This window comes from Podarcis filfolensis, assembly GCF_964270895.1.
Source record: "Podarcis filfolensis genome assembly, chromosome: 14".
In the NCBI taxonomy this organism is placed as follows: domain Eukaryota; kingdom Metazoa; phylum Chordata; class Lepidosauria; order Squamata; family Lacertidae; genus Podarcis; species Podarcis filfolensis.
In genome coordinates this window covers 32984736-33008939 of record NC_139616.1, presented here as the reverse complement: position 1 = coordinate 33008939, position 24204 = coordinate 32984736, and the positions used below count along the sequence as shown (strand labels likewise).

General features: G+C 43.5%; 1 protein-coding gene across 17 annotated transcripts in view; it reads left to right on the top strand.

The window, feature by feature from the left end:
- Positions 1–24204, top strand: part of RBFOX1 (RNA binding fox-1 homolog 1) — a 1446067-nt gene that overhangs the window by 326377 nt on the left and 1095486 nt on the right. For 15 of the 17 annotated variants that reach the window (XM_083585208.1, XM_083585181.1, XM_083585184.1 and 12 more), the window contains exon 3: positions 17785–17817. The exons of the other annotated variants lie outside the window; for them this stretch is intronic. In XM_083585208.1, the coding sequence (XP_083441334.1) occupies positions 17785–17817 (33 nt within the window). The remainder of the gene's footprint in view (positions 1–17784; positions 17818–24204) is intronic. 17 annotated transcript variants of the gene reach the window in all.

Below are 24204 nucleotides of genomic sequence, written 5' to 3'. Positions count from 1 at the left end.
CAGCTTGACTAAGCCGCTTCTGGCAAAACCAGAGCAGCACACAGAAACGCCGTTTACCTTCCCGCTGGACCGGTACCTATTTATCTACTTGCACTTTTATGGTGTGCTTCCAAACTACTAGGTTGGTAGGATCTGGGACTGAACAACGGGAGCTCATCCCGTCATGGGGATTTGAACCACTGACCTTCTGATCGGCAAGCCCAAGAGGCTCAGTGTTTAGACCACAGCGCCACCCGCATCCTATCTTAGATACTGGTGTAGACTAAATGCATTTGAGGACGATATTCTCTGCTGGTTGGAGCAACTAAGGACAATAGATTGGATACAAATGTGTCTAGCTGATGGAATGAGCCTTGTTTCCCCACAAGGCAGCCTGAATGCACTGAGACGCTGGTTCATCTGGCTTAGAACTATCTCAGTTGAATGGCAGGTCTTTCTCAACATAATTTGCTAGATAACTTTTTTGCCAGAAGATAGCAGGGATTAAACTGGGCACCTTCTGCATTCAAGATCTGTATTTTACCACCAAACTGCAGCCCATCCCCATTAAATCCTGCTCCTGCCAGCCCAGAAGGACCTGTTCACAAATTGGATTTGAGACCTCCTGCATCCAAACTGAATTATTCTACTAGACCAGGGATGGAGAACTTGAAGCCCTTCAGATGGGATTGGTCTACGCAACTCCCACCGTCCCTGACCATTGGACCATGCTGCCTGGGGCAGATGGGAGTTGGTGTCCAGCAAATATATCACAGGCCAATGGGGTTCCAACTCCTGCCTCTTATTTTCTGCCTTTTTCTTCAACAGCAGAAAGACCACCAGGAAAATTTCTTTCTTCACATAGAGATGCAGCTGCAGGGGAGGGGGCAGGCTTCACATGTTTCTCTAACTTTGTGTATTTCAGGCAGTTGCTTAAAGGCCTTCAGCCTTTGCTTTCCAGGGCTATTGCCATGGGAGAGTGCCATACGTCCAGATTTCCCCGGACATTACTGGGACTTCAAGGGTGAAATTGGTGTCCAGGGGGAATTTCCAAAAGGCATAGCTTTGTCAACAACTTTTAAAAAGCTTTTTAAAATATGGCAACCCTACCTTATCAGAGTAACTATCTCAGGTGCATCCCAACCACCTACCTGAATTTTCAGTGGTTTAAATGAAAGTTAATAGCCCAGGGCTTGGGGAATGTCTTCAGGTTGAAGGCCACATAACCTCAGTGGAAAGCTGTTGGGCATGTATTTCAGGAGTCGGGTGGGGTCAGGTACAATAGTAGACAGAGACAAATCCACAAACACACACACACACACACACACACAGAGAGAGAGAGAGAGAGAGAGAGAGAGAGAGAGAGAGCCAGGCTCATCACAGCTATCTGCCAATCACCCATTACCACCACCCTTCTGAGTAATACCCCTCCTCACCTTCTCACTATATAGAAAGATCTGGCAACTTCTGTTTCAGTGTATCTGAAGAAGTGTGCATGCACACGAAAGCTCATACCAAGAACTAACTTAGTTGGTCTTTAAGGTGCTACTGGAAGAAATTTTTTTTTTTTAATTTCAGTGGGTTTACTCTGAGTGTAACTAAGTTGGATAAAACCCCCAAAATCCAAATTGATAGCTCTACCTTTGTATAAGAACCAGTTGGATGGGTGTTTGTTCACTAGGTAGAATTGCAATTAAATAACCTAATTAACTTTTTTCCTCGAAAAAGAGAAATGCAAGCATCTGCACGAAGGCTGCCATTCTTTCCCTGCAACAAAGTAAATTGCATTGCAAGTTAATTTCGGTTGGAAATACAACCTGACCAGATAATGTAATATGCAGCATTAAAGCACAAAAGGGAGAAGAGGAGGGTGGAACTCCTCTCTACAAATATGCCTGATAACCTGTGGCTGGACAAAAGACAATCAAAATTAAAAAAAATCCCATTTGGGCAAGTGCATCAGTTGAAACTTTCAAGCTATCTCAGAATAATTAGATAGTATCATGAGCTTCATGGCATAGTGCTCTGAATATAGATGGCCAGAGAAATCCTTTCTACACTGCAAATCTACAATTTGGATTTATTCCACTGTCTGTCATTAGGGGTGACTAGGTGCTGTGTCTTTCATCTTGTTTAATTTAATGTGTGTATTGTTATTTATAGTATGTTATTGATACACTGCACAGGGATGGTCCAAGGTATTTTGCTCCCTGATGACAAGTTAATGCTGCTCCTCCACTTTCCATATGCAGAAGCTTGGCAGCCAAATATTACTTCAGTGCTGGCAAACAGCTGGAGGGGGCTGCCCCTGATACCCTCCAGTATTTGCTGCCTGAGGTGGTTGCCTTACTGGTCTTAATGGTAATGCCAGCTGTGACAGGGGTGCCAACTTGAGTAAAATATTGTGGAGACCCAGGTAAGCCCCACTCTACATAATCAATCACAAGACAAAGTGCACACACTGAATGGGAATGTCCTTCAACACTGTGGGGGCCCGGCCCCCTCTAGTGTTTTATTGTGGAGGCCAAAGCCCCCACGGTCCCTAGGAGTTGGCTCCTATGTCTGTCATGGTGTTGTACTGTGCTGAGATGGCGAGAGGTCTCTGCTAGAAATCATTATACTTGCCATCATGGAACGATGAATTCGCAGGGATCCCTGGGAACAAGAAATAACTGGTTGAGCAAGTTAGATCTATAGCAGGCTTCCTCAAACTTAGCCCTCCAGATGTTTTTGGCCTACAACTCCCATGATCCCTAGCTAGCAGGACCAATGGTCAGGGATGTTAGGAATTGTAGTCTCAAAACATCTGGAGGGTCGAGTTTGAGGAAGCCTGGACAGGGTGACTTTTGTATATGGTCTGAATGGGAATCTGTGCCCTCCTTGAGTGCTTTTTCTCCTGGCTGGAATGTGCCCTTGGATGGTGGATCATGGCCCTTGTTTGCCTAGGATGGAACGATATGTGTGCAGAAACCACTGACTTTTGAATGGCTGGAATGTATCTTACCCTACAAAGAGAAGAGTCACATCTATTGCTCCTCCCACTTTTGCCTCTGGCCCAGCCCACCACCGGTATGTGGCTCCCAGAAAGTTGCACAACAAGCAATGCAGCCCTCAGGCTGAAAAAGATTTCCCACTTCCCAGCCTTTCTTCTCAATGTGACCTGGCTCTCAGGTTGTCAGAAGTAGGATCCTTGTCATCTCACCATGCTTCTGTGAAGCTGTAGCCAATGAATTGTTGTGGTTGATGCTTATCCAATCGCTGTGTCCTGAGTGACCTTCCCCTCATCCCAATCAGTCCCTGCTCTGCTCCTGCCACCAAAGCATAAAGCCTTATGTTTTAACAGAAACCTGACTGCCACTCAGTGTTCAAGTTGTCCCCATCATCACCTTGCAGAGAAGTCATTTGTTAATGTACAGTTTGCTCAGTGGACAGATGTTTGTAGCATCCCTTCCCTTCCTCCCTTGCTGCATGACTGGCTGACTGAGACAGTAAGCAGCAACACTCCGCGCTGCAACATTTCACTGCTGGCGGCACTCGGAAGGACTATTTCGTCTTTTAAAAAATGAGAACAATAATTGCAAACTAGTGGTGGTAAAACATTTCTAACTATCTTTGGATTAGCACTTTATAATTACCAAGGCTACACTTGTCTTAGTAACACATTTTATTTTTTATGAAGCAAGGGGAATTACTGTTCACTCTTGTTTACCTGTTTGCATGCTCACACAGACACAATTTGAGTTTCCCCAAGCAGGGAAATAGTCTGCTTGGCACTCCTATTGTCCCATCCATTATTTACAGGCCTTGGCTCTTCAGATACTTACAGCAATGTCACAATAACCTCCATGAATTCTTGATTGAGGGATAAAAAATTAACCATATGAACTGAATTACTATTCAGCTAGGTTTTAAAACATCCACTACAAAGTTCCAAAGAATATCAGGACAACATTTAATGCTACACTGGAACCATCTCCCTTAACTGAGCCAACACTCTCCTCGTCTGGATGTCTCCCTGAATTGGAGCACTCCAAATTACCTGGTTTTGTTTCCAAACTGGAAATGACAGATTATTAATCCTTAGTTGTTACTTTTTAAAATTTCCAGATATTATGCATGGACACAGGAGGCTGTGTTTTACAGAGTCATACTGTTGGTCCATCTAATTCAGTGTTGTCCACAGAGTCATACTGTTGGTCCATCTAATTCAGTGTTGTCCACAGAGTCATACTGTTGGTCCATCTAATTCAGTGTTGTCCACAGAGTCATACTGTTGGTCCATCTAATTCAGTGTTGTCCACAGAGTCATACTGTTGGTCCATCTAATTCAGTGTTCTCCACACTGATGGGCAGTAAGTTTCCAGGGTTTCAAGAAATGAGTTTCCCCTATCCTACCTGAAGACGCCAGAGATCATACCTGGGACCTTCTGCATGCAAAGCAGATGGACTATCACTGAGCTATGTGGTTTGTGCAGCTTATGCAGTCTACTACAGGGTCCACCCCCCATGTATTTCCACTTCATCTACACACATGGGGAAAGAGATTGAGTCCTTTTGGTATTTGGTACCTGGAGTGTACCTGGAGGTGTGGCAGAAAGCTGCACAAGAGGCTGTCTCATTAGCTTCACCATTGACCACACTTACTGAAACACCATGGGTTGCATTGTATGATTCCCAAGGTGTCCCATCAAGTTCACTAACAAAGAGAGAAGTTAGGGAAAGGTCTTCTTTTAAACTTAAAGCAAGGGGGGAGGGGGGAGTCCTTCAAATCCCTTGACCGCCATGTAAGGCTAAGAAAGATAACTTGAAAATGACTACTACCAAAAATTCAATGAAATTTCTCTCCCTCCACCCTATAAAGCAGCTGAAAACTATACCCCGTTTTCCAGAGGGCAATTCTGGGGAGAAACTGGAGGAACAATTCCAGACCAGCATTAACCACATAGTGTGCTACGTGGACTTCTAAGAAGTAGAGAGGGGTGTGATCTGCAGTATTCTTTTCAGTTTAACACTGAAACACTAAGCCAATTTGAGAGCTCAGAAAAATGTTCCTACTTAGCTCCAGCAAATCTTGCTGTTTTCAAAAGTCCCCAAAGTCAGCTGAACACTCACCCCAAAGCATCAGCTTTCAGGAAAAAATACATCTCCTGTGGCTTTCCAACTTTTGACTAGGGAACAAGCAATCCTTGTATCTTCTCTCTATGTGTCTATGATGTCTGCTCCTCCAATGACCATTTGACAAGGAACAGAAGGGCAGCATATTGCTGCAGGGTTGGGGAATCTGTGTAGGTAAATGGGAAGCCAGGGATTCTTCTACGGATCAGATTTTGGTCCAAGTTAGAGAAGATTTATTGTTCACAGACAATACAAAATCCAAGTAAAAAACTAGAACTTGTAGAAATTTAAGACAATTAAGTTCCAACTTGTTTTAAAAAGACTAAAAACAACAACAACACATTCATGTTCCTGTCAAAAGGCAAAGGGCAACCCCCATAAAAATGCCAAGAGAAAGCAGGAATAAACCCTTTGGGGGCATCTCCCCCTTATAAGGCCCCTGGCAGTGGGGGTGGAGGTGGGACAGGAGAGATGGGAAGCCCCCACAAAACTCCTTGAGGTGGGCTTTTCGAAGTTTTGCCGTTCATATGTAAGTGTACCTCAGGAGAACTGGCCAGCTTCTCTGCTGAGAAGGGGTTCATTTCTTCAATCACATAGAAGCAGCAAGACTTTTGAGAAGTTCTTGGTGGAAATTGGGTAATAAGGGACCCATTTTCTGGAATGGGTCAAGGGATCAGTTATGTATCAGCAGATGATGCAGAGTAGATGTCAACAAAGCCTCCAGTTCTTCATGTGGTGGGCTACTAGAGTGTTCATGGTTCATATCCCAACATACCTCAGGATAACTTTGCCATCATCTGCACCGAGAAACAAGCTCAGTGAGAAGCTGCAGTACTTTGATATACTCATTCAAAAATATGTCAGCTCATGAAGTCCATTGTGTTGATGCTGTGTGGAAGCTCCTTGTGGAAATTAGATCATGATGAATCTTTTCTGCAATGAGCCAAGTGACCGGTGCTTACCCATCAGCAGATGGTGCAGAGTAGATGTCAGCAAAAAGTGCCAGTGTTTCCCTTACTCGCATGTAAATGACTTTCGGAACATGCCCTCTGCCAGGTGTCTACTTTTACCCTTGGGGGAAAACGTGTTGTTCCACAAGAATGAGCTAAACGCCTTCCAGAGTCAGAGGGAAATGAGATTCAGATTAAAATTTGAGCTGCACTTTACCTGTCTCCAAGTCGTGTCATTTCGCCTTTTTAGAGCAGCATTAAGGGGAAAACAGCTTTAACTGCCTCTCTTTTCCCTTGTTGATCCCCTCCCCTCCTGCACAGCCTCTGCTGTACTTCACAGTGAGGAATCCAATTACCTGTGGCTGACTTGGTAGGATATCTGGATGCTGAGGTAGATCAGCAGAAATGGGCATCCAGCACTAGGCAGGGATAGCAAACAGCCTGGGATCGGTGAAATCAAATAATAGGTGACAACCTCATTTTATTAGAAGTCAGAATAACGATGAGAATTATTCAAAAGAACAGCAGTGTCTGTGAGGGTGTGCGTGCGGAACCAAACACTCATGCATAGTTTGTCTCGCAGTTGTTTGCCCTACAATAGCAGTGAAAGCCTCCCCCCTGCATCTGCCTCCTGAGGCAGATACCACATTCAACCCAACGGCAGGGTCACCCTGATTATTTTGCTTGTTAGCTAACACTGCAATTGTTTGGGACAAAAATGCTACATTCTAGCCCCATCTGCATGATACGTTTAAAGCAGTACTTGCACCAATTTAAACAGTCATGGCTTCCCCCCAAAGAATCCTGGGAACTGTTAAGGGTGCTAACTGAAATCTGTTGGGAGATTTCCCTATTCTCCTCAAGGAGGTACAATTCCAAAAGTGGTTTTATGGTCAATCCCTCTTCCCGGGTAACTCTTAACAATTGTAGATCTGTGGGTTGCATTTACCCACTGCATACACAAGAGTCGCAAACAGGACACACACAAAAAGAGAGGGCAAACCTATGTGGAGGACACATACAGGCACAAAAGCTGATCAGCTGAGGAGGGGGGTTATTTACGGTTGCCATATTTCAAAAAGTGAAAATCCGGACAGAAAAGTTGTTGAGTTGTTGTTGTTTTGGGGGGTGGGGGTGCAAATCCCATTGAAGTTGGGGAAATCCTGGACGTATGGCAATCCTATTGCCCCTCCTTCTACTTCTAATGTGTCTTTAGGGGACAAGCTGCATTTTCATCACAGCTCTGGGATGGGCAGTCCAGCACTGTGTCTACTTCAAAGTTTTTTTCTTGTTTTTCAGTGCCAAAATTGGTTGGGAAATATGGGAACGTGGGGGAGGAACATCAGGCCAGGAGGCTAAATGTACCCCTTCAGGCCTTTTTATCTGGCCCTTGGGTCTTTCCCCAGATCACAACCGCATCTCTCCAGTCTACACCCCTCATTGATTCTGCTTCTCACTGGAAGTGTTTTTGCTGAGCTAGAACGTTGTCCTTGAACTCTGATAAACTTGCTTCTCCAGCTATAGGATAGGGAGGGTGTGTGAGAGAGTATGCATAGACACTAGTTTAATGTACAAAGGTAAAATTTGAATCCCTTGCACCACCCAGTTTTGCTTTTGGCTCCACACACCATTGCCATGTGGCCCTCAGAAGTTTGCCCAGAAGGGAATGTGGCCTTTAGGGTGAAACATCCACTTGAGGAGTGCATATACTGGTAATCCCCATTTTAGGCACAACCAATATGTGCATGATTGTGCATACGCACACAGCACCAAACCCAGAAGTGACCCTGAAACGTCATCAAAGATGGCCATTAAAAGGGTGGAATGGGGCAGAGTGGGGCGCAGCTGGGGTAGAACAGGCTAGAGCAGGGGCAGAATGGGGTGTTTCAATTTCGCACAATTTCACACAAGTGTGCAATGACTCAGAATGCAATCCCAGCACAAATCAGGGGGTTGTCTGTATATCTTGCATTAGAGATACATAACTTTTCAGTATTTTGTTTAAATGCAGGAAATCATCTCAGGCATTAGGCATTGTGTAGAGATAACAAGTGGCTCTTGCTGGTGTGCGAACACACCCAGTTTGGCATGTTATTTTTTATTATTATTATAATCCTTTAGACTGATAAGCATCAGCTATTATGGCTTTTCTTTCCAAGGATTAAACACTTTAAAAAACCTGCATCTTTCTGGAAGATTACAATAAAATGCCAGTGATCTGTGCAAAATAGCCAGTAGGGTACTTTTGAAATGGTAAAACAGGCTGCAGAGATTCTTGGTATGTTAAAAGTGCTAGTAATCTCTTATGCTCTTGTTGGGAAGATAGCTACACAGAGGGTACTTTTCAGATCCCAGTGGAGGAAACTGCATAAGTATTGATTTGTAATGTGCAGAGTTTTTATTTTTTAAAAAAGATTGGATATATTAAGGACATCGTGGCAAGTGTGACATAAGCCTATTACCAAGGACAATTTCAGAGTTAAGAAAGCATATTCTATGGTAGGTAGGAGGCTGAGGTCATAGTATGAACTGATTTATTTTAATTTTCATGGGTAAAAGTTTTCAGAATCAACCAGCGTTGGCTCATAATACCCCTACCGTGACGACTCAATCTTACTAAGGAACCATCTTACATTATCAAATGTTGAGGCCCTGGTTTTAGCACTGGGAAATGAGTCATCCTTTCATGTCAACACAGCGGCCTAGGGCTTGGTATAGTCCTTCAGAAAGCAATTGCTAGATTTCTTGTGCTCTTTTTGCTAATTTATCCATAGTCACCTGGATTGCACTTCATTTTTGTAGCTGCAGGTGTGAGCATTAGCCTACTTCCACTACATCACAGAGATGTGCAAGGTAGGAGGGGTGAGCAAATGGTTATTAGCAAGAAGGTGGAAAGGAACCTATGAAATAACCACTCCTAGTCATCGTCCCCCCCAAAATTGTGGTCTTTCCCCAACTCCCCTGCTGCCAAATATAGCAGTGCCCATGTGTCCCCCAGTTGTGTGATTCCTTTGCCACCCATATCAAAAGGATTCTCACCTATCTGCTTCATCTGAATAAAGATAGTCGTGGTCCATGGGGTGACACAGACAGGGTGGGGCTGCTCACCTGCCTTCTCAGCACCGAGCATCAGTGCCAGTTCCTGAAAAGGGAAGGGGAGATGCATGGGGAGCTCATAGTGGTGTGAGACTAGCGATGGAGTCAATGCAGTGCTTCTTCCCTTGTTTCCCTCTCCCCCAACAACTCCTCTCTCCTTCTTAAGGACCAGCATTGATGTCTGGTGTCTGGAAGGCAGGTGAGCAACACCACCCTGCTTGCAATACCCCACTGACTGCTACTGGACTCAAGTAAGAAGGTCCATGTAGAGCTTGTCTGAATTTTGGGGTGGGAGTCTTGTTAGAATAAAGTTGTAAACTCAAAAACAAAAAAGCAGCCAGTCCCCAGTGGGACCCTCCAACCAGCTTAGCCCTCCGAGGTCTGGGGCAAAAGTACCTAGCTGTCCACCCCACACCTGGTATTGACCTGCAGGTAAGCGCTGTCATAGAGGTATACAAATTGCCCACATCCACACTGGCTGTGCTTGGGGCAAAAGATGCTTCCTTGTATGCATGGGTTTCCTACACTTGGATCAGGATAGGTAGATCAACTGTAGCTTTTGAAACATTTGCCACTTGTGGGTAACACGGTGAGACTTCCCTTTCATGCATTTGGCCATGTCCCTTTCATTGCATTAGCTTGCAACCCCAAGCCGTTTTAGTCCAGTACGAAGCCAGCATGTGGGACTAATATGTTAACATCTGTTCCGTACAGCAAACGCACAATGACCTTGGTGTATCATCATTAATTTTCTCTCCAAACAAACCAGCCAGAACTATTGCTAGTAGAAACAATTTGAGGAACATCAGCATATAGTCAAACTTATTTAGTCTGTGACATTGATAGAAGGCCTGTTGCTGTTTGAACACAAATTCATCAAGGCAGCGGAGGCGGAAAACTCGCCTCAACGGAACATGCAGCAATGGTCGGTACACTGGAGACATTTCGCTTCCCCCCACCCTCCTAGTTCTGTCTCTTTTCAAATGCTGAATGGACCATGCAGTCTTTCGAAAAACCTTGGGCAGATAAATTTAATCTGAACACATCCAAGCTTCGACAAATATATTCATCTTCATTTCAACGCCTTATAGTTTCAGAGATAAATGCTTAAATCAACAAAGTGGTAACAGCACTCCTCATAGAAATTTTACTAGATCATTCAGGCCTAGCCTTGATATCAAGAGTTACACCATGCAAAGAAGAGACACATTTATTGGTTTCTTTATATTTTTAAGTGACAAACAGCTTGGGGACTGGACTTAGTTATGGAATTTGTCTAGAATGTTTTTATTTAAAAGTTTGAAGCACTAAGGCAGAGATGGGGTAGTCTGTGGCCCTCCAGATGCTGATGGCTGACAACATGGGCAATGGATGAACATGGGCAATGGTCACTGGGACTAATGAAAGCAGGAGCCCAGCAACTTCTGGAGAGTCACAGGTTCCCCACCTCTGCACTAAGGGCCTGAGAAAGGGTTTGGAAGTGGAACAGAGTCCTTATCAACTGGGGCGAAGATCCACAAACTGCCGAAGTTGCTCACTCATCTGGTCTGTATTGCTGAGTCCAAGCTATTAACATGATATTGGGTTTTATTCCCCCTAAGAGCCCAAGCTCTTTTGGAAGCCATCTCCCCAGAGACAGGCTGTAGCTCAGTGTTAGAGCAACCAAAGGTAGAAAAGTCCCATGTTCCATCCCTGGAATCTCCAGGTGGGGCTGTGAAAGACCCCTGTCTGAAATCTTGGAGAGTTGCTTAACTAGATGGACCAATGGTCTGGTGCGGCAGCTTCCTATGCTCCCGGTAGTAGCCAGTGGGCCATGGGTGGAACTGTGTGGCTCACCTGCCTTCTCAGTTCTACACTTTGCTGCAACTTACCAAGAGCAATCCAATGCTCCTGGTTACTGCACCCGTGCTGTGCCTGCACTGCACTACTCTCCTGGTGCCTTAACCCTTCCCGTCAGTAAACAGCAATGTCTGGAAGGCAGGTGTACTGATAAATACTTGGAGAAGTTCACAAATGCAGCCCCACCCCCCAACACTGCCCTCCTGGCCGCTACTGTAGGTTCCTATGATTATGTCTATTTAGGATGCTATTCATGTTAAGAACTTTATATCTTCTTCTTCTTCTTCTTCTTCTTCTTCTTCTTCTTCTTCTTCTTCTTCTTCTTCTTCTTCTGTATTAGGTCTCTGGTCCTGAATTCAAATTATAACCCTTTCAGTTCCCTAAGCTACTCCTTACTGGTACTTTGGAAGCAAATAATATTGACATTGAGTTCTTAGTTCAACTAGTCCCTGCAAAGGACACAAGATAGACAAGCCTCAATAATCAATAAAACACAGTGGGTGTTACCTGATGCTTCCAAAGAAGCCACAACAAGAACAAAATGTTGATACGTTCGAACATTCACACAGTTTACGATGTTTGCTTTTCTGTAATTCCTTCTCAGTTGCGGTGCAGTGGGTGCAAACCTAACTCTCCAAGAGTCATGCTCCTCTTAGTTAGAGAAAATGTAGGTTATGATAGCAAAACCATCTATGTTAGACAAGTCAGTTAACAAGATCATACGACCTTTCCTTCCGAGTTCCTCACATATAACCCAGTGTGAAAAATAAAAGCAGCTGCCAGAGCTCTGCAAAGAAATAAAGGTTCTTTTTCTGGTAATCAGTTTTCTACAGAAGTGCATTTCGAGAGACTAGGACTATGCTGCTTGCAGCCTTGAATCACAAAAGACCCCATGGTCGTCATCCAAGGAGCTCATGGTAGTATTTTCATAGGGTTTACCTCTCCATTTTATCATCACAATAACCCTGTAAGGTAGGATGGACTGAGTGAGAGTAACTGGTTGAAGATCACCGATCATGGGTGAGTGGGTCTTCAGACCCAAATATATCCTGGTCAAACATTCTAATCATTGGCCATGCCACAAAATGGGGGTGGGCAATCTGTGGCCTTTGGTCTAATTTCATGTGAGGGAGGGAGAAGGGTTTAAAGTGGATGGCAGAAAAGTAATGGCCCCACATATCTTTGACTCTAGTCCCTCCTACCTCCAGTATGTGGTCCCTGACAGATTAACTCAAAAGGAGTGCAGCCAAACTACAAATAAAGTTGCCCTGGCATAGACATATTTTGTCAATTACTGCAGATACTCCAGAAATGTAGCTGTAGTGATTGTGCTAGTTTAGTAGTAGTACCAGCAGGGTGCCTCGGTCCAGTCTGGGGAAGACTGAACCCTTTACTAGGAACCTGATATCCAGAAGAGATCAAGAGGTTACAGAGATCAGGCCAGGGAGACAGCAGTAAAAAATTCATTAAGTTCCCAGAAGTTCCCAGAGTTGTGGGCTTTTTTGGAATTTTGAGCTACAGTTCATTCTTAATGGAGTTACCGTGCCAAGTTTGGCTGACTGTTTGACCTCCCCTTTTTAGGAGTGTGATGATGTGTGAAAGCCTTGCTGTCAGACAGAAGCAATAGTGATGCAATTTTCAGGGCTAATGATTCAGCTGACCTAATGTCCTCTTCCAGCTGCTTTCTATTACTGTTGCTTAACTGGGACGATGAAGGCTCAAGGGACTGGCTTTATATAATGAACTTACTGTGCAATTATGGGCAGCTCCAGCAGGCATCTAGAGCAATATGCTTTTTTTTCATTTTTGGACACTGAACCTTTTAAAAAAACAAATGAACATTAACCTGGTGTAACGTGGACATTCCCTACAGTTTTTTGTGACCATCATGAAAGTCCCCGTAACTTTTTGGATTTCCCTTTGAATCTTCAGCTGGTCCACAATGAGGCAAATAAACTTCTTGTCCTCCTATAGAGCAACATAACCAAAATAAACTGGCACAAGCAATGGCCATGAAGAATAAGCAAGTTTTTAAGAGGTTCCAAAAAGGCATCACCAGACATATATAATGTTCTGCTGCCTTTAAACTGACTAATCAATTCTGGGGTCCAGGAGTTTTTGTCACTCTTAGCTTATTTTTGAGGTGGCTAAGGGGTGTTTGTGAATCTCCTTTCTTTCATTCTTCAAATCAATCATCTCACCAGTGGTCTGCACACCTCAGCCTTGCCAAGTGCTCGGACTTCAATTAAAGCCCAGTGAAATGACATGGGACAGCTTTTTCCATCGTGCTTTTTCAGAGCAGGGGTTGTGGGGAGCTGGGGGGTGGGTGCAGAGGGCTGGAAAATGCTTGCAAAGAAGAACTTTATTTTATCTGTCCTGAATTAAACAACATTCAATTTCATTGGCTACCCATGAGTTTTAGTGTTATGATAGAGGGGATTTCCCCCCCCCCCCATCTTCACTTTCTCCATGCCAACTTTTATCATGTCTTTATGCCTCCTCTGAGGGTGGGGACAAAATGACAGAGCTTCTCAGTGGTGGCTCCTTGTCTGTGGAATGCCCTCCCCAGGGATGCGTGCCTAGTGCCATCACTGCCTGTTTTTAGGTTCCTTTGGGCTTGACTTTTCTGCTTACTTTTTAGTGGAGTAGGGTGGTTGAGTTGGATCTGCACTTTTAGGCATGTTATTGCGAGTGTTGCTTAAATTTTCTAATGTTTGGTTTTGTAAGTCACCTTGAGTTCATCTTTTTGAAAAATGTGACATCTTCACCATCAAGTAAACAGGATTCTGTTGGAACCCTGCTCTTGTAGAGACTTCAAAACTCAAGCATGCCCCCATCTCCCATTTGCCTGCACTTCAGGCTCCAATCTGCTTTGCCAGACCCCATCAGTATGTGTGCCATATCTCAATAGGCAATGGCAATCAATGCTCATTGAAAAAGCATCTCCTATCTGTCAAAAGCCATTGAGCAAGCATTTTTGGCTAGCTCTAGAAACATCCACCGTGCCCACTGGTGCTCAATAGCAAGCAAGGAAGTGCATGAATGATGATGATGGTGCTATTCCCAGTACACCACCTTTATTAAGTCTTGATACAGTTTCATGGCAATAATATACAACTCTAACATTCCGAGCCTGTATATTTCAGGGGTGGTTTTCGAAACAACACACTGTAAGCACAGATGTTGGATAAGAAGGTGAAGTGACTGATGGGCTGTCTGGCTGTGACGTTAATCAATATGTTAATGAGGGATGGGCTGAGCAGCTAATTCTGTCCCATTGCGGTGTCACTTGTACTCAATCTTATGTCTGTTATGTGTGCCGTCACATGCCATTCTACCCCATCGATTGTAATTTGTATGCACTTCACATGTTCATTATACTTACAACATACACTTTTCAATACATTCACCAGTAAAATATGCGTCTTTTGTATGCAACTCTTATGTAAAGTGCATGTTTTTGTGAACACTATTTGTGTACCAAAATATGCAGAGCAGAATCCAAAGATGTGAATAATCCAGCAGCCTATTCCATAAACTGTGTAGACATGCCTTTGTAACATGAATTTTCTTTTTTAACCCATCAGTATTTATCGATGTTTTGATGGTGTTTTAAACCATATTGTACTCCACCTGGAAATATTTTTTATAAGAGTGCACATTATAAATATGGAAATGTTTTCACAAGGGGCTAAGAAAACAATATGGATTGTTTCAATGTGATGGCAGTCAGCACAACATTAAAAATGAAATGCTACATACATCTATGGAATGGAATGCATAAGCATCCCAGGACTGGTTAAAGTGTCACTGTTGATTTTGTGTGTGGCTTGGGGCTTATATGGGCAGGCTGTTGTAGCATAGTAATACATTTAAAGCAGTATCATGCCACTTTAAAGCTTCCTGGCTTTCCCAAAAGAATCCTGGAAGCTGTAATTTGGTTAAGGGTGTTGAGAGTTGTCAAGAGACATCTTCTTCTTCTTTGGCGATCACTCGTAGCTGAGGAAGATTGTCTTCCATAAACACAGTTTTAACGGTGGGTCCATAAGTGACTGTGGAGGCCAGTTCTGGATCCACACGCCCTTCCACAGTGGGGACATTGGTTTCCAGGCAGGAGTTGATCACAGTGTGGATTTGCCAAGGGTGCCTTCCTCTTAGCACATTTCTCCCTTTCGTCCTGAGTTTGAGTGTCTTCAAAGCCCGTTGACACCTTTGGTAATGGCTGTTCTCCAATTGGAGCGCTTGCAGGCCAGTTTTCCCCAGTTGTCAGTGTTTATACTACATTTTTTAAGATTTGCCTTGAGAGAGTCTTTAAACCTCTTTTGTTGACCACCGGCATTATGCTTTCCATTTTAAAGTTTAGAATAGAGTAGTTAAAAGACATCTATTCCACTCAGAAAGCTACAGTTCCCAGAGTTCTCTGGGAAGAGGGATTGAATGTTAAACCACTTCAAGGTAAGATCAAAATCCCACACTCACCGAAATCCTTTAAAAAAAAAAGTGCCCTGTGAATGATGCAGAAAAAACTTGAAGCTTCTTTCACAGAGGAAGGAACCCTTGGATAAATCGGAGGAAAGCACTATAATGAATGGCACAAAATAAGATTTCACTGAGCAGCCAACTTAGGGAATCTAAAGCATTTGAAACCCCAGACTGTTTCCTATTGAGGACAGGAAAGGAATGCCATACTCGTGCTTTGATTTCTCTTGACTACATTGTCGGCTTTCTTAAATGAGAGGCAGAGAGAGAATGTCAGTGAGAGAAATGAGGACTCTTGAAAACCACGTGAAAAGAGCCCTAACCAAAAAGAATGCTGGAAAGCAAAAAGGTCTGTAAAGGTGTGCAGCAGCCGACATGTGCAGAATGATCAAAAGGCTATGAAAGACAGGATCTTACTTTTCATCTAGCTCCTCCAACAGGTGCCATGATAGCTGTGCCACTTGCAAGAAATGGCAGATGTTGCCGACAGAGAGAAGAGAAGGCGAAATGTAATGCACAGTGACAGTTTAGGGAATAGAATAGTTGTAATTAAAAACCAGGGGAGGGCCCTAGCTCAGTGGTAGAGCATCTGCTTTGCATGCAAAAGGGTCCAGGTTCGATCCCGAACATATCCAGGTAGCGCTAAGAGAGTCCTCCCTGGCTGAATCACTTGAGAGCTGCTGCTGGTCAGTGTGGACAGCACTGAGCTAGATGGATCAATAGTTTGATTCAGCCTAAAGGAAGGGGGGGGCTTTAAAATTTCAGCAGTGCCCTGTTTGAGCCTAAAATTTGGCACACCCACCCACCCACCTATGTCCTTCCATTCTGCTCAATTCATGATGTCATAGTTGCACCGTCCTGCCTCTAAATAGGGATTACAAATGGGGAGAGTGCTGTTGTATTCAGCTCCTGCTCCGGGGATTCTCATAGGCTGGCCACTATGAGAACAGGATGTTGGACTAGAGGTGTCATTTGCCTGATCTAGCAGATTCTTCTTATGTTCATAACTCCCACCATCCCTCATCATTGACCATGATGCCTGTGGTTGATGGAAGTTGGAATCCACCAACATCTGGAGCAGAGGCACCAGCTTGCAGGGGTGATTGGGGTGTCAGCACTGTATATGTGGACATTGCATGCATACAATGTCCCAATGTCATACACACGACATCAGGATGTTGGGAGGACCTGGGGTGGAGGCAAATGTGGTGGCATCACGGCTTCAATGGCAGATGTCTCCTCCTGCTGCTCATGCTGTCGCCACCAGCAGAGGGATGCTTTGACCCTCCTTCCGCTCCTCAGCAGGATGAGGAGGAGGAGAAGAAGGAGTCGGCCATTGAAGCCGCATCATGCATGGCTCTGTGCTCAGCCTCCTCCATCCCCTGATTTTTTTTGGACAATGGGGGGGGGTTCCCTCCCAAAACTATTGGTGGGGGAGACAAGAGGGCTCTGCCTCATGCGTTGGCTCTCCTGATCTAGAGGGACTTGTTATATAATTACCCTTTTCATTGAACTCAGCAGCTTTTGCACAGCTGATAGTGGCACAACTACATGTTCTTTACTCCTATGCTACACATAATATTTTGAAAGAGAATGAAAAACAGAGCTTCGGCTTAGTATTTGCCTCTGACTGCAGCTCATTCCTAATGGTCTGAAGCAACAGGGAGAAAGAGACCAATGAATGACCCCGTAATGCTTGCTTTGAAAAAGTAGAGCAGCAGAATATTGGCAAATACTTACACAGGCCAGGGTCAAGAGAAGTGGTATGCTTCTGAATACCACTTGCTGGAAACCTCGGGAGGAATGAGTGCTGTAGTACTTAGGCCCTGCTTGTCGGCTTCTCAGGAGCATCTATTTGGCCACTGTAAGAAAAGGATGCTGGACTACATGGGTCTTTGATTGAATCTAGCAAAGCTCTTCTTGTATACAAGCTGATACTCTTGGCAGAACACCAGCTGAAGCACAGCAGAGGACAAGATAGCCATTCTTCCCTCTGGGGAGCATGCACAGAGCATAAGGTAGCCAAGTCGCTGTACTAAAGTCTCCAGCTTGAGACCCCTAACATGGGCATAAAGCAATAGAACTGGGTGTTTTCCTTGATTACATTTTGACAGTTGTGTGTCACACTTTTAGAAAGGAGAAGACCAATTTACACTGGAGTTAAATGTTTTCACTTCCTCATCAGAATAGGAGAGAAGCTTGCTGCATCATGGACATACCTCTTGCCATGACCCTCCAGCCACAATAGCTTAAGAGGCAATTAATCCAATTCCTTATTTGTTGAATCAATACTAATGCGATGTTTTCCCTCTCCTATAATTTGCAGGCTTTGACTGTTCTGACCGTCAACAACATCGAGGTAGGGAATTCTGGTTTGTTCTGACTGCATTTATGTCTCTGAGTGATTGAGGAAAAGGGGCTGCCTGCGTACGATGGAATGTACACATTTGTGCTTTAAGGTTCTTCCTTAAGTTGCTTTGGTATCGTTGTATCAGGTTGTTTGGATTTAATTCACAAGGACATTATTTTAGAATAGCTTCATTCTTCTCTGTCCTGTTTAGACTTCCTAATCCTCGACATTTCTGTAAATCTAGCAAAAGAGGTGTAGAGCATAACCTGCTCACACCATAATGAGAGCTATGTGCATGTTGAGATTCCTGTGGGAATATGGCTATATGTACAGAATTAAACTTTCTGAAACCTGTGGCCATCATTTTTTAAAGTTAGTTTCTAGCCATGTGACTGCTAAAAGTTGTTTGCTTGCTTGCTTACAAACCTTATTGTGGGTGAAAAGTATAAGTCCTGAAGAAATAACTTTACAGGTTGTAATAATATAAGTCTCTCATTGATTTATTGGCAGGAGTGGGGGTATGTGATTTGTGTGAAACATTTGCCCCAGTGTACCTTATCTCCATGAAGAGAAACTGATAGCTTCTTGTTGACTGGAGCCAACCAGTGCCAATGGTACAAGACCAGTTCGGTCCTCATTATATCAGTGTCTAGAACTGTGGCATTTCTCTTTTCCACATAGAAAAGAATGGCACACAGTCATTCATATGGAATAAAGTCAATGTGTGCACTTATGGACACTGCTGTGTTGGAATTAAAAATGATCCTTGCCCTGGCAACTCACCTCCTGGAAACCTGCTCCAATCTGCGTAACTCCACCTGTTTATTTGAATAGCCCCACCTATCTCAAATGAGAAATGTGTGACCCTTCATATCTTGTTGGACTATAACTCCCATCATCCTTGATCATTGGGCAAGATGGCGGGAGCTGATGGGAATTGGTGTCCAATATCTGCCAACCTTACTATCTGCATTGGAGGCTCACATAGTCCATTTCATGGTGACTCAGGTGACCCCTTTTGTGGAACTACCTATCTTTGAAGGTACAGTCTGGTGATTTCCCCCCCATCAGCTATAAATGTATCTGTCCACACAGGCATTGTGGAGAAAAATGTAAACCTAAGCACGGTTATTTTTTATGTCTACAGCTGAACTATCTGAATGGCTAGGTGCTGTGTCTTTCATCTTGTTTAATTTAATGTGCAGTTTGTTATTTATAGTATGTTATTGGAACACTGCACAGGGATGGTCCAAGGCATTTTGCTCCCTGATGACAAGTTAATGCTGCTCTCCCCAATTTCCATATGTAGAAGCTTGGCAGCTGAATCTTACTTCAATACTGGCCAACAGCTGGAAGGGGCTGCCGCTGATACTCTCCAGTATTTGCTGGTGGTTGCCATACTGCTCTTAATGGTAGCACCATCCCTAACAGGGATGCCAACTTGAATAAAATATTGTGGGGGCCCAGGTAAGCCCCATCCTGCATAATCGATCACATGATGCAGTGCACGCACACCATTTGAATGGGAATCGCCATCAAGTTTGTGGGGAGCCAGCCCCCTCAAATATTTTATTGTGGGGGTCAAAGCCCCCATTGCCCCTAGGAGTTGGCTCCTATGACCCCTGACATTGCCCTGGCATCCTCTGGAATAAAGTACAGTATAAAAATACAGTGAATTAATAAATAAAACATCTGAAGGGCCACAGATTCTCCGTTCCCTGCATTATAGGAAGACAGAATCCACATCCCTATTTTCTGAATCCTTCATGGGAAGAGGGAGACTGGGGACAAGTGCATTACCTACCTGCCTCCACTATTGCCATGCTCACCACCCTCCACACATGGGAAGGCTAACCTTTGAAGTGGGAAGCTTATAGAGTTCCCACACAGTTTGAGAGCCTGGGAATTCAGGGTTGCAAATCACAAGTGGGGAGCCTGCATGGAAAAGGCTGGATGGAATCTCATGGAGGCTGGTGAGCATTTAGTTGGCTACTGTGAGAACAGGTTACTGCACTTGATGGGCCTTCGGTCTGATCCAGCAGGGCTCTTCTTAAATTATTATTGGATACTAACATGGGAATGGAGCTAGTGTGCTCATGTCCTCTGTCCCTCATCATGCGATGGTGAAAATATTTGGACCTGGGGTATGTTTCTGAGTCTTTGTGTGTTTCGCATGATGGCTAATAATTTCCCAGGTTGCTCACATGGATGTGTACGTGAGAAGCTGCTGGCATGCTTTGAAAAAGAAATCTATTAGCTGCCATGTTTTTTTCTTTCACAGAAGTAAGCTGTTAATTCCCTGTTGCTGCAATGGCCCAGCCACTGTGCCTTAAAAAAAAATAAAACCAGCCTTATTTTATTTCAGTGAACAGAGACTTCCTCATTTAAATGTAATATCAGTTGATAGCCTAGAGAGTGTTTCTATATGAAGCTGGCCCCAGCTTCACAGCAGGAAATTTGTGATGCTCGCTAAAGCTAATGTTTAACTATAACAAAATGTCTAGGTGACTGTTTCAGTCAGATAAATTTTTAATAGGAACCTTTGGTAAATTAAATTGCATTATTAAAGAGAATAGATAAACTTAGCTAGTTGCTTTAAAGAACAAGGACATAAGTTCACTTGCATTTGGAACAGGAATGACAATCTAATTCACTCAGATTCAACTTGAAAGTGATGTTTGCAAGCCTCAGACCTGCCTGTCGTACAAATATGAATGCTAGATTAAACATCGCTGAGTATGACAAAGTTCAGAATTCTGGTAATCTGTGACTATAACAATTTTTGTGTTTCCATATGCTAACAAACATTTAAAAAAAGAAATGGAAAAAATAGATGGGTTTCACAAACGTATTCGCATCTCCTTAAAAAAAGGACACAAGTTTTATTTAGTAGTGGGGGCCAAAGAACCCATTTTGTTCCTGAAACATGTAATGTGAAATTAAGTGTCACTTTCCTACTTCAATCGACATTATTAGCTGCCCCCAGGAAGTAGGGGAGGTGATAAAATAATGGAGCATTTCTGCTATGAAACAGTATAAAAATAAGATAGAGAATTGCATACAAGGCTGCTTGGTTGGGGGTTGGTTGGCAGCAAATCAAATAATAATAGTTCAGCCTAGGGATGAATGAATCTTGTGAATATCAGTTTCATATATTTCCACTATTAATTTTAATTTGTCATGTTTGCCATTTTTTTTAAAAAAGGAAAGAGTCCTTCTTTTCATGACATTTTCTCAGCAGTTTAGTATGCATTTTTCCTTATATGTACTTTTTTTTGCAGTTTTAGGACATATGTACATTTGTGCAAGCAATTTCTCTTACCAGAATGCATGCTTGTAAGTTAAATTAAATGTTGCGCTTTTCTGATCATTCCATCACACCAGGCATTTCTTCTTGCCAGATGGAACAACCCTCCCTCTTGCCCCCCTGTGCACTTTTCTGGGGGTTCTCCTGGCTTTCCAGGGTGGATTTGGAGGAAGGCACGGGGTACGGTGGAGGGAGGAGTGGGAGCCCTTACACTAGCTTCTGCTAGCAGTCTGGGTAGGTTAAATCCAGGCTATGACTTTTTGTACACATTTTTCTGGTTGCAGAACTGCACTACAAAATTCAGGGATGTCTAAAGTAGAACACAGAGGTGCATTTTAGCTCATGTATAGTTTCAGAAAATGTGTGGGTTTAGTTTAAAATTCAAACTAAACTAATTTCCCCACCAATACCCTATAGGGATGGGGGAAGACATTTAAAGGCAAACCTACCTAATTCACACTTTCCAAAGCAATGTGTGGATGGGAAGACAGTTGTCCTTTGAAATGTGCACTTCTCCAAATTTTTCAGTGCAGTTCTCCATTAAAAAATGCGTACACTGGGGTAAGGCATGACTATAAATGACCATAATACTGAAAATAGCATACAAAATGCTGGGGGCGGCCGCTGAGACCACATAACACCGGTCTTGAAAGACCTACATTGGCTCCCAGTACGTTTCTGAGCACAATTCAAAGTGCTGGTGTTGACCTTTAAAGCCCTAAACGGCCTCGGCCCAGTATACCTGAAGGAGCGTCTCCACCCCCATCGTTCTGCCCGGATGCTGAGGTCCAGCGCCGAGGGCCTTCTGGCGGTTCCCTCATTGCGAGAAGCAAAGCTACAGGGAACCAGGCAGAGGGCCTTCTCGGTAGTGGCGCCTGCCCTGTGGAACGCCCTCCCATCAGATGTCAAAGCGATAAATAACTACCTGACATTCAGAAGACATCTTAAGGCAGCCCTGTTCAGGGAAGTTTTTAATCTGTGATATTTTAGTGTATTTTTGGTTTCTATGGAAGCCGCCCAGAGTGGCTGGGGAAACCCAGCCAGATGGGTGGGGTACAAATAATAAATTATTATTATTATTATTATTATTATTATTATTATTATTATTATTATTATCTTAATGTGTATGTTAGGCAAAATTGCATACAAATTCACGCTGAAATGCTGATAAATTTCCATCAGCATATGGTTGGGAGGACGGAGAAATAGAAGCATGTCTCTTTCTCCCTTCCCTCATGAGTGCATGAATGAGCAAGGCTCCAAATCAATTTGGTCTCTGATCTGGGTTGGGGCACCATCAGATCACAACTGCCCCCAGAACCCCAGATCAAAGGGGCCTCACACAGTCCTAATAATCATGGCTTTATAAGATCAGGCTTTTTGGTGTCTGAACTCCACAAGGTTTTGTTTTTTTTAATGTCATATTTGGAGAAGGTAATCATTTGGTAATATTTGCAAAATGTAAGAGCTTGTAAATTGCTTGGATGGCTTCTACGTACATCTCTTCAATTCAAAAAAGGGGAGCTGTACTGTCACGTGGCTATGTATCATCTTGTAACTGAATGCTTGTGACTGGAGAATGTAGATTGGCTTTTTACAGCTTAAGCCTTGTTAGTCCTGCTGTATAACAGAGGGAAATTCTCAAAAGCTATTGGCATCTCTGCCCTTTTCAATGGATTGAGGCAGCAGTGCACACAATCTTCTTAATTCTTTGTAACTCTCTGATTACTTGCTTCCTTGGATCCGAGGTCTTTTTTTTATATTCCAGGGTATCAATATGTACAAGCGCACGTCTCACTTTTGATAAGGGGATGCTTTGTGTAAAGGCTTCATTTATTTTGAATAGTGATGGGCTTCCATTCTTGAACGACACATCCAAAACCACTCTAACATCTGCTTAATCCGGTTTTGTACTCTTGGATAATTCGACTGTGCATTTTTTGCCAGATACTTGAGATATCCAAAGGAAGAACAGCAATAGTGGTTTCCCTCTCTCTTACATATTTCAAATAGCTTTTCTTTCAGCATTCTGTTATAGCCATACAATTTCAGAGAAAGAAATATCTGGACTAGATGCTGCCAAGTAATTGGGAGACCCTGATTATTTTTAACACACAGGCGTTACAGCCATTGACAAGAGTCGCCGCTGCAAGCCGCCAAGTCTCCCCTGAATAAATACCAGCTCCGCCTATACTGTGTCTTTTTAGTGTCCTTCTCCTTGTAAATATTCAAATTACACACTTTTTTATACAAAGAATATCTCATGCATATGGATTCTAATAAAAGATTGTTATCACAAATGGCTCCGCTCTCTTGTACAATAATACACTTAATGGGGCATGTTAATGTCATTACAAAGTAGACTTCTGAACAGGCTAGAATATGGCCATTTATTATCTAAGCCATGATAATAGGCAACATGTAACAATCAGATTTCAAGGCAATTCATCAATGTGGTCTGTTATGGGGGGAGGAAGAGTGTTCAGTCTTGTATTCATGAATCACAATTTCTTGGTGGTCATATCTGGATCCTGATCTGGAATGCCTGCTGCCCAACCCAGTTGTTGTGAAACTGGGCCTGAGCAGGACTGTCAGAACTGCTCTATCGGACAAGCAAGGCCAACATGGTATAGTGGGCAGAGGGTCAGACAAAGACCTCACAGACCAGCATTCAAATCCCCATGACCATGAAGTTCACATGAAGCTCACCTTGGCATGGTCACTGCCTTGCTCAGCCTAACCTGCCTCACAGGGTTGTTGTTGAGATGAAATAATTGGGAGAACCATGTATGCCACATTGATTTCATTGGAGGAAATGTTAAGCTATGAAATGATTATGATGTCAAAATCCTTGTAGTTATTCTTATCATGGCCAACCCAGAGGCTTCATCCAATCTCTAGGAGTAATGTCGGATACCCCATTCCCATCTGCACCTGCTGCTGTTCCTGCTGCTAAGGTAAGGAAAGTGGGTAGGCCATGTATGTTGGAGGATTGTGAGGAGAATTTAAGGGGAAGGAAGGAGAGGTAGATGCATGGTGGCCACTGGGAAATATTCTGTAGCTCAGAATTCGACCCATTCTGGAAAATA